The 9,218-nt window shown below is 40.8% G+C and overlaps 3 protein-coding genes across 5 annotated transcripts; 1 reads left to right on the top strand and 2 right to left on the bottom strand.

The window, feature by feature from the left end:
* Positions 1 to 1,334: 1,334 nt before the first annotated feature.
* LOC133837449 (probable serine/threonine-protein kinase DDB_G0278665) lies at positions 1,335 to 4,591 on the top strand. Its single transcript, XM_062268222.1, has 3 exons — positions 1,335 to 2,565; positions 2,627 to 2,800; positions 2,864 to 4,591. The coding sequence occupies exons 1-3, from the start codon at positions 1,919 to 1,921 to the stop codon at positions 3,333 to 3,335; spliced, it is 1,293 nt and encodes a 430-aa protein (XP_062124206.1). The 5' UTR covers positions 1,335 to 1,918; the 3' UTR covers positions 3,336 to 4,591.
* A 135-nt stretch (positions 4,592 to 4,726) lies between these two features.
* On the bottom strand, positions 4,727 to 6,351 carry LOC133837450 (Bardet-Biedl syndrome 5 protein homolog). 2 transcript variants are annotated; one of them, XM_062268223.1, is made up of 5 exons: positions 6,209 to 6,351; positions 6,003 to 6,151; positions 5,746 to 5,941; positions 5,447 to 5,684; positions 4,727 to 5,384 (listed from the first exon to the last, which is right to left on the bottom strand). In XM_062268223.1, exons 1-5 carry the CDS (start codon positions 6,292 to 6,294, stop codon positions 4,908 to 4,910), a joined length of 1,146 nt encoding a protein of 381 aa, XP_062124207.1. In that variant the 5' UTR covers positions 6,295 to 6,351; the 3' UTR covers positions 4,727 to 4,907. The 2 variants fall into 2 exon arrangements, with proteins under 2 accessions (XP_062124207.1, XP_062124208.1); XM_062268224.1 differs by having other exon boundaries at positions 6,232 to 6,348.
* Positions 6,352 to 6,393: 42 nt separating this feature from the next.
* Positions 6,394 to 9,086, bottom strand: LOC133837452 (mannose-1-phosphate guanyltransferase beta). 2 transcript variants are annotated; one of them, XM_062268226.1, is made up of 4 exons: positions 8,811 to 9,086; positions 8,464 to 8,734; positions 7,868 to 8,402; positions 6,394 to 7,130 (listed from the first exon to the last, which is right to left on the bottom strand). In XM_062268226.1, the coding sequence occupies exons 2-4, from the start codon at positions 8,641 to 8,643 to the stop codon at positions 6,730 to 6,732; spliced, it is 1,116 nt and encodes a 371-aa protein (XP_062124210.1). In that variant the 5' UTR covers positions 8,644 to 8,734; positions 8,811 to 9,086; the 3' UTR covers positions 6,394 to 6,729. The 2 variants fall into 2 exon arrangements, with proteins under 2 accessions (XP_062124210.1, XP_062124209.1); XM_062268225.1 differs by having other exon boundaries at positions 8,464 to 8,702; positions 8,811 to 9,085.
* Between the last annotated feature and the right edge of the window lie 132 nt (positions 9,087 to 9,218).

The raw sequence follows: 9,218 nt of genomic DNA, 5'->3' as shown, positions 1-9,218 counted from the left end.
GATGACGACGACGACGACCCCCAAGCGACCTCCAGCGGTGACGCTGTGGCGAGGACTTGACTCGCAACTGGCAGTCCGACAGGCTGCCTGCCTGCCTGCTTGCCTGAATGGTTCGATGCTTCGACGGCTGGTTGACTAGCGAAGCACTCGGACAGCGAAAAGAGTGCACGAAAAAATGCAAGCAATGTGTCCGCCATAGTGCATTGCGCCTCGACTCTGATGAGCTGTAAAACACGCGTTTTCATAATGTTATTAAAGCAAAGCGAAGCGGGGCGAGGCAGAAGAGTGTTCAACGGCCATTTGACATGCCAAAAAACACTTCTGTCACAGCAGCAGCAACGGGAGTGCACCTCTAGGTGGTGCCTGGTGCCTAAAGGGGAGAAGCCAGTCAAAGCCCGACTCAACTTCTGCCTTTGCTTCTATATCTGTCTCTGTCTTTGTAGAGCGCAGGCGCCAGTGGTCTCATAAATTGAGCGCCGCATGCGCTTTGGCAATTATTTAGCCATAATAAACTTCATGCCAGTGGTCTACGAGTTAGATTGGCTTTTAGCCCGTATACAGTAGCCGCAGTAGCTTATCATATTAATTATTATTACAACTAGCAGCAATATATCAAGCAATCTATAGTTTATACTATAATTATAAATTTAATTTTGAAATTTGAAACCTGGCGCAAAATATTACCAGTAAGTACATATTAAATTATGCATAAAATCAAATTATCGTCATTTGGTCACACTAATCTCACTTTAATATTTGCAGCGCAAAATTTGAAAATTACAACATTACAAATTTAGTTGTTATTTAATTGAAACAAAAACATTTTATTTTAATATGTTAATATTTAAAACAATAATAAATAACCAAACTTTGTTATAATAATAATACAAAAAAAATTAATTTAATAGTTTAAGATGTTTAATGCAGTTATTAAGTTTATAAATTCACAATGTTTAATGTTGTTATAAGTCGTAGAACTTAAACTAAATACATATTTGAAAACATAATTTATTAAAAAAAAAATCGTAACAGAAGTCTTTACTGAGGTAAACTCTCTGCCAGTGTGTCCACACAATTTTCGAGTAAAAATATATTTGCTTGCTTCAGACAAGCTATTTTTTTGTTTTAAATATTAAAAATTTGTATGAACTAATTATTAATAATAATAATACGCAATTTTTATTAATAAGGAAATAGTATATTGTATTAATTGTTTTTAATTTACAGCTTTTTTTCTGCTCACTCACATTTAAATAAGCTGTTCCACAACAGATGAGCAGAAAGGCCACTGTTGAGCGTGGTGAGTATTGGCATGAGCTACAGCTGCTGATGAATGAACGTGCAGTAGTAAGGTGTAAAACATAGCAAAACGTAAAAATTCGTGCGTTCCTCGTCAAAAACCGCAAAAAAAACAAAAGCAAAAACATTAAAGTAACCGCAAACGGTAAAGTGCGTGTAAAATATACATTAAAAGCAAGTGTGTACTTACAAAATAGACAGTGTATTCGACCGGTAAAGCCAAAAAACAGCAGCCAGCCACACAAACACACACACAATGGAAGAAGGCAAAGCAGTAGTAGGAGTATGTTGAGTATAAGTTTGTAGTAGTGTAGTGTAGTGTAAACGTACGAACCAGCGTGTGAGCCGCAACTGGCAAAAATTGAAGAAGCGAAGAAGCAGCAGACTCAAAACACACAGATAATACAAATAATAATAATAGGTAAAGCAAAGTAAATACGCAGCAACAATGTTGAGACAAATGCAAAAATAATTGCATGCAGAGCTGAACGAGAGATAAAACGCCGGGTATGTTAAAGTTGCAGCTGAAGAAGGAGCCAAAGCAACTAGAAGACGAGGGTCTGGCAATTGGTCGACGTAGAGGAGGAGAAAGAGAAGAAAGAGCAGGAGTGCAATAATAATGTTGCTGGCGGCATCAGCGGGGCAAGCAGCGCCCTACACGTCCTACGAATCCAGCGCGACACGAAAAATCACCAGCAACAACAACAATAATAACAATAATGTCAGCGCAGGCACGAGTTCATCATCACCAGGGCACAGCAGCGGCACAACAACAGGGGGAACTACAGCAAATGCAGCGGGATCGATGGCGACTGCAGCACGTCCAACAACTGGCAGCAGCAGCATAGCGTCCACAGCGGCTTGTGCCATCATGAAAACGCTGTCTGTGCGCTTGCATCGCGGCACCGAGTTCATCAAGGACACTGTGCAAAAGGCGCTCGTTATGTCCACCACAACGCCAGTGATGTCTACTCAGCAGCCGCAGAGCCAGCAGAGTCAGAACCTTAAACGCAAATTTACTGGCCACGGTGGCATCATGCACTCTAGCTCTGGGATGGGCTCAGGTCTTGGAAGCAGTCGCCACTATGCAGTTAGCCAGCCATATGTTGTACCCACTCCTGCATTCCTGCGACACTTTACTGTGGCCCCCTCAGCGTTGCATCGCTCGGCGTCGGCACGCAAACGCAATCCCAGCACTGATAGCTTACTCATGGACCTGTGTCTCTTCAAGCCTATTCGCCCCATGCCCATAACGCCAATTAAAATGTGAGTGCCATAAAAAAATAACCAATAAGAAAAGTCTTAACATATAATTCTAACTTATTAGCAACAAAGCACGCGGCTTTGAACTGAAGCGACCCAAATGTATGCCGCCCATCACAAATATGTATAGCGATACCGACGAGGAAGAGGATGAAGACGGTGATGATGATGGCGAGCAGCAACTAAATGAAGAAACGGTCAAGACGGAGACGGAGGTTGCCTATAAACCAAAGTTCAGGTATCTATCATCGCAATTGTAATGCAAGAGCGGAAGTTAACATTGATATATTCTTTTTTCAAGCACATTGATATTGCCACAACATGCCACCGCGTCGGCTTTTGCGCCGCACGAAGCCACCAAGGGGAGCATTAGCATTGAAGCACATGCTCCTGTCCACACCAAGGACAACATCAACACACACACCTCAGACTCAGCAAAAAGCGCTGCTCCTGTCCTTGCAGCTGCCTCTGCCTCAGCTTCTGCCTCTGCCTCGACTGCTGGCTCATCAAAGTCAAAACCAGCAGTTGGCACAAAGCGTCGACGACGTGCGCCTCTGTTCACAGCCAAAAAACGCCGCAAAACAGCTGCAGCAGTTAAGGAAAAAGAGCCACCAATTACAGCTGTCGTGGCTGCTGTTGCGGCTCCAAAGCGCAAGCGACGCAATGCAGATGCACTAACAGTCGAGAGCAGCACAACCATATCGCCAATGCGTCGCTCTCCACCCATGACACGACAGCGTGCACGTCAACAGATCTCCGCAAGCAGAAAATAAGCATAACACTCATTCATTCAAAACACACACAAACTGTTTCTCCTTCTCTGTTTGTGTCAGCTTCTGTTCAAGTTTCAAGTTTAGTCATTGGAACGCCGCCCTCAGGCCGATGGTAATCCGACACCTTTAACAGCTGTATCATAGATTTAAATTAGACTACAAATCCTAAGTCTTTGGTTCTAGTTAAACACTTAAGTCCAAGCGTGTTTCCATTGTTTTCCTTGCGTCAAAGCGACGTGAAGCAGCTAGGGACAATTTGATCCCTACAATTTACAAATTCTGGTTTGTATTCAATGTTAAAGCATTAAACTGTCATCAACCAAATCGATTTCCGTTCTGTGTATAATGTTCAATGAACTGCAGAACTGTACTTGATTTGAGTCTATAATAATATTAAACTGGTCTTTAAGACTGATGATAAACTAACCGAATATTATATTGAAAGAACTCAGCCCATTATAAATTTATGTTTAAAGAAAATTCCTTCCCCCAACTGAACTTTAAACATAAGCAAGTATTACAACAAACTACCAAGAAACAATCTTAAAAGAAATGAAGAAAACATAAATTAATTGTAAAAACGAAATCCATAGAGATCGTTATGTATAAGTCATTCCGGATATGATATTTTCTTTTTATATTTTACATGTATTTTTTAGTTAATTGTTTTGGCAAACTTTTCGTCACTTCTCCATTTGTCTTAAAAATGTTTTATTTTAATTTGTGTAATGTTCAATATATGTATTCTAACTGCCTTTGAGGCAATCGCAAGAAGATAAACGCAGAGAAAACGCCACAACTAATATTAACTTCCTACTTTAATTAAGTTTGTTAGAATTTATAGCATAGAAAACAAACAAAAAACAGTAACAAAAACACGAAACAAAAACTAAACAATTCATTTACTTATAAATAATACCAATACAAATAAAAACAAATTGATATATACAAACAAAATCCAATTATATTAATTATATGTACTCTATATAGACACGATGATTATAATGCATGCCGGTCAAATCAACTGTGTGTTGTGATATGAATTAATTTATAAACATAAAAACAAACGTGTATATATATACAAATATATATATATAATTAAATCTTAATGACAGCAAACAAACTGAAAACCTTTGCTTGCAAAACACAGCAAAATTGTAATATGTAATATGGCAAATCTATCCCGATCAATCAAGAATTGTGAAAATAGTTTAACTTATAAGCATACTAAAATCAATCAACGAACTCGGCAAAAAGAGAAAGAGAACCCCCAGGTATGGATAATTTCGATTCCCCCACACAAAAAAAACCCCAAGCACACAAAAAGCTAAAATACTTAAACACACAGCGAGCTGTATGCGTCAATAAAATCGTCAAAACTATAATACAAATAGATGTTCACGTAATTAGATTTATTGTGCAGCAATATGCAAATATTTAAATAGTCTATTTTACAATTTTCGACTTCGAAACTGATTACTGTAAATATACAAAACATTAGCATAGCTTCTTGAAAACAATCTACAACTTTTTAGGTAGCATTTATCAAGCATATTGAGGATTCTCCTTTATTTACTCATCGTATGTGGCCATTTTGGTTGGCAAGACTTGCCACAAATCCTGCAGTTTGTAGCCCTCGGGAATACGCTCCATAGCAAAGCCAAGTTCCTTGCAATAGATTGGCTCTCGAGTTGGCTCGCTGTCGCTGGCCAAGACGCCCAGACAGCCATCAGCTAGGTAATTGTTTAATTTCGTGTTGATTTCACGCTCTTGACGCTCATCCATTTCCTGGTAATCGTCAATCTTGAACTGTGTCGCCTGAGCCGCCTCCTCGGCGGCGGCGGCAACGCGTTGTCGTGCATCTTGTGGATCATAGTTGATGCCAAAGTTCGGTTGCTCCGTGTAGATGGTGTGCAGCGAGCAGAGCTCCTTGAAGAGCTCGTTCAGCCGCTCGACGGGATCAATGCGAAAGCCCAACACATAACCGCCTCCAGTCTCTGCAGTCTGAATGACCAAGGCTGGACCATACTTGGACTCGCGAATGCGCACCTGAAAATCAAAGAACATAATGTTAGCTTTGCTGCATGACTAGCTCAACACAATTCACTTACGCTATCAATCTGCAAATATGGCAGACTTATGTTGAACGTTTCGTTGGCATCCGCATACCACACAAGACGCACATTGGTGACCACAAAGCAACCGAGGTTGCCCTGATCACTGGACAGGTTCCACACGCCCTGCACTTGGCTATAAACCTGCTCATCCGGCAATATAATGAGCTGACCCGCCTGCACAATGGCTCCGCGTAACTTCAGATCTCGATACAGAAATGTGCGCTGATATAATCTGCATAATTAATGAATATACATAAGGGTAAACGGAAACTAAGCTCGGCCACAATACCCACAGGTGCACATCGAAAACGCTGGCGAAGATGGGCTGATCGCGCCTTGCCGTCTCGCCAGAGACATCGGTGAATAGAAACTCGAACCGCGTCTCATTGCTTAATGCCAGAATATACAGAGCCTGGCTAGGCATGCGTCCCTTGGTGTGCATGTGCACCAGGCGAGTGTTCGTGTTGCCAATCCTGGCATAACCAATAGCTGCAAGCAGAGGGCAGTTAACGATTGGCAACATCAAACAGAGTGTAGGAGTTAGACTTACACAGATTGAACTTCTTGTGAACGAGCGAATGCCAAATGATTCGTAGATTCGTAACCAGCAGCTTTCCGGTGTCACCTGGATTTCCCTTACTGTCCTCGATATGGTAAATAGTGTCCAACAACTTCTCGCCGCTGCGAAGTCGCGTGTGGCTGATAAAGACAATGTACTTTAATCATTCTTCGGACCAACTTTTAAAGTTTACTCACTGTTGCGGGCTGTCGAACTTCACCTGTTTGTCCTCCCAGAGCAGATTCTGATGCTGTGCATCCGATTTGCCAAGTGTCTTCAGCATTTTCTTCTCAACAACTGCAAATAATGGGTCGTATTATTGTTGTGACAAAGACGTCGCTATGGCAACGTTTCAAATTGGACTCAAATAAGACTTCACACGTCAGAGGATAAAGTTAATACAATATGAATTTCCGTATATTTCGACTACAATTTCGTTTCATATATAAATCTTAAGAAATGTTTTCAGTTGTGTTGTTTTTTATGCAAAATACTAATAGAAATTGTGACCAAAGTCTTACTTTAAGCTATTTATATAATTTTAGCCAGGCTAATTAATGGAAATGTTGTTTCGAATATTTTGTTATGTTGACAATTATTCAGCATAAAAGTACACATACAAGTATAAGTAGTATAAAGGCAATCGGTGCATCGAATACCAAATAAAATTAAATAAAATTTATCGATATTTACAATAAGTTACTCCTCTTATTCACATTCACATTATAATCTGCGGCTCTGGCACGCTGGCTGCTATGCTCTTATGTGGCAACACCTGACCCCCATTCACATAGAGCTCGTCCTTGACAATCACATCTTCGCCCAGCACCGTGATGCCCTCGATGCGCACCCAGCGTCCAACGGTCGAACGCCAACCCACAATGCATGAGTCCAGCCACGAATGGGAGCGCACAATGGCTCCCTTAAGTATAGTGGAGCGCTTAATGCAAACGCCATCCTCGATGACCACATCTGGTCCAATCGTCACATTCGGTCCAATGCGACAGCCATTGCCAATCTTGGCCGTGGGATCCACCAACACATTGCCTACCACGCCTGATCCCGTATACAACTTGCTTGATTGCTTTTGGCGCAATGAGCTAAGATAAAGGCACATGCCTACGGAACAAAAAAAAAAGAGATAAGTTATACAATTCGCATTAATATAATATATGTTATTGTACATATCAGCAGTTATCTCGACTCGTGCACTCATTCGGAACCCCCAAAAAGAGACACTCCTCTACCAGGTAATCATCAATCGCAATCAGTTTTCTACAGAAAAACGAGCTATAAGCTATCTCAATAGACCCGATTCATTTTTTATCTATCTTCAATAATGATCAACTATTAGTAAAATGTAAGTTTCAGTATACTGTAATAAATTACATCTCAAGGGAGAAATTAAAGGGAGATGTTTGTATATCTCATAATTAATAAATATATCAAAGAATTATAAATTTAAAAGGAAGAAAAATTAAGAATTATAAATTTCAATGGAAATTAAAAATATCCTATCTAAAGTCTATAAGGTACAGCAAGTTTATGATCTAAATTTTATCTAATATCAACTAAAATACGCACTTGGCTTTGCTTCTGTCTCCCTCTAATAGTTAACCATATTTTGATTTTGACACGGCTAAGGGAACCCCATTCCATTTTCGTTTCATAAAGGAACGGGTCTTAAAAGCGATCTATCAAGTAGTAGGAAATTTCGCTGCTTACTATTCCACGAAAAGAGATAAAACAAAATTGTCACAGTGATTAAAGTCTTTCCACTCAACTGATAATGCTAATGGGTCAATTGCTGATAAGAAGCTGCAAATAGCCCTGGTGCTGATTATGAGTCAACTAACCGGTTAGAAAGTCTTTGGGTTGTCCTATGTCCATCCAGAAACCCGTCAGATCCATGGCGTAGAGCTGTTGCTGCGCCGCCATGTCGGGGAACACCTCCTTCTCAATGGACGTGGGCTTGACCTCAATACGTTCCAGCACTGATGGATTGAATATGTAAATGCCAGCATTGATTTTGTTGCTAACAAATTCCTGGGGCTTCTCAATAAAATTCTTAATGCAGCCGAGCTCGTCGTAGAGCACTACACCGTATTTCGATGGCTCCTCCACTTTGGTCACCACTATTGTGCCTTCCTTCCCATGATTGCGATGGAACTGAATCAGTTGCTTGAACGGAAAGTCACAAATCACATCCGAATTGAGCACAAAGAATGGTTCTGCACTGGTAGATAAAATGGGCTTGGCCAGTGCCAAAGGTCCGGCGGTGCCCAGCGGTTCAGTTTCATGCGAGAAGATTAGTTCGACGCCCAATTTTTCTGCTTCCACTTTCAGTTCCTGCTCCATTTGCTCAGCTCTATAGCTAACAGCCAGTATAACCTGGATATAGAGAATCTCTTTGTTTATGTAACTATTGTTACAAGTAATAGTACAAACTTACCTGACGGCAACCCGCGTCCACCAGCGCCTCCAGTTGATGTAGTAGTATGGGCTTGTTGGCGAACTCCACCAGAGGCTTCGGGGTGCTTAGTGTCAGAGGTCGCAGACGTGTTCCATAACCACCCACCAAGATGAGAGCTCGTGCTCCATTTCCAGAAGCTGTGTTCGGAGAGCCACACATTATAATGTTTACGTTTCGTGTTGGGTGTTGATTTGGGACACGTCAGAGAATCGCGGAGTCTGCAAGCGAGAATTTGTGTTCGGTGTGATGACTAAAGCAAATGAGTTTGATATTGTTTGTCGCTAGTTTGATTAGACGGCAGTAATGTTGGTACTTTGTTGTTTCACCTGTTTCTGATAAGCCGCTTGTTGTTGTCGTTATTTTTGTTGTTTTTGTATTTACTGTTGGCGCGTTCCTATTGGGAGCGTCGTCGTGAGTGTGTGCATATATGTGTGTGAATTCTTGTTTATTAGGCTAGAATATCGTAGGCTAACTCAACTCACTAGCAGAGAATTAATTACAATACAAATCACACTTGGAATTAACTCCTGTCCAGGATACGTGCGCGGGCTATTTATTTTTTCTGGTAAGAAATGCAAATGATAAATTAACGAAGTTATCGATATTTGCATAGCACTTGTATTGTGATGGCAAGCACCCTGTGATATTTACAAATCGATATTTCGATATTAATCAATGAATTTTTATTTTACCAGCACTATTTTCGAGAATAGTGTGACCCACGAACAATTGTA

This window comes from Drosophila sulfurigaster, chromosome 2R (assembly GCF_023558435.1).
Source record: "Drosophila sulfurigaster albostrigata strain 15112-1811.04 chromosome 2R, ASM2355843v2, whole genome shotgun sequence".
Classification (NCBI taxonomy): domain Eukaryota; kingdom Metazoa; phylum Arthropoda; class Insecta; order Diptera; family Drosophilidae; genus Drosophila; species Drosophila sulfurigaster.
This window is presented reverse-complemented; position numbering and strand designations above follow the sequence as displayed.

Excerpts from the sequence above, each read along its gene's own strand:
- LOC133837449 (XM_062268222.1), top strand. The coding sequence starts at position 1,919 with ATGTTGCTGGCGGCATCAGCGGGGCAAGCAGCGCCCTACACGTCCTAC. Across the intron at positions 2,566-2,626 it reads CCCATAACGCCAATTAAAAT|CAACAAAGCACGCGGCTTTG; the intron begins GTGAGTGCCATA and ends CTAACTTATTAG. Across the intron at positions 2,801-2,863 it reads GCCTATAAACCAAAGTTCAG|CACATTGATATTGCCACAAC; the intron begins GTATCTATCATC and ends TCTTTTTTCAAG.
- LOC133837450 (XM_062268223.1), bottom strand. The coding sequence starts at position 6,294 with ATGCTGAAGACACTTGGCAAATCGGATGCACAGCATCAGAATCTGCTC. Across the intron at positions 6,152-6,208 it reads AAGTTCGACAGCCCGCAACA|CCACACGCGACTTCGCAGCG; the intron begins GTGAGTAAACTT and ends TGTCTTTATCAG. Across the intron at positions 5,942-6,002 it reads TCACAAGAAGTTCAATCTGT|CTATTGGTTATGCCAGGATT; the intron begins GTAAGTCTAACT and ends CTCTGCTTGCAG.
- LOC133837452 (XM_062268226.1), bottom strand. The coding sequence starts at position 8,643 with ATGTGTGGCTCTCCGAACACAGCTTCTGGAAATGGAGCACGAGCTCTC. Across the intron at positions 8,403-8,463 it reads TGGACGCGGGTTGCCGTCAG|GTTATACTGGCTGTTAGCTA; the intron begins GTAAGTTTGTAC and ends CTCTATATCCAG. Across the intron at positions 7,131-7,867 it reads ACCCAAAGACTTTCTAACCG|GCATGTGCCTTTATCTTAGC; the intron begins GTTAGTTGACTC and ends TTTGTTCCGTAG.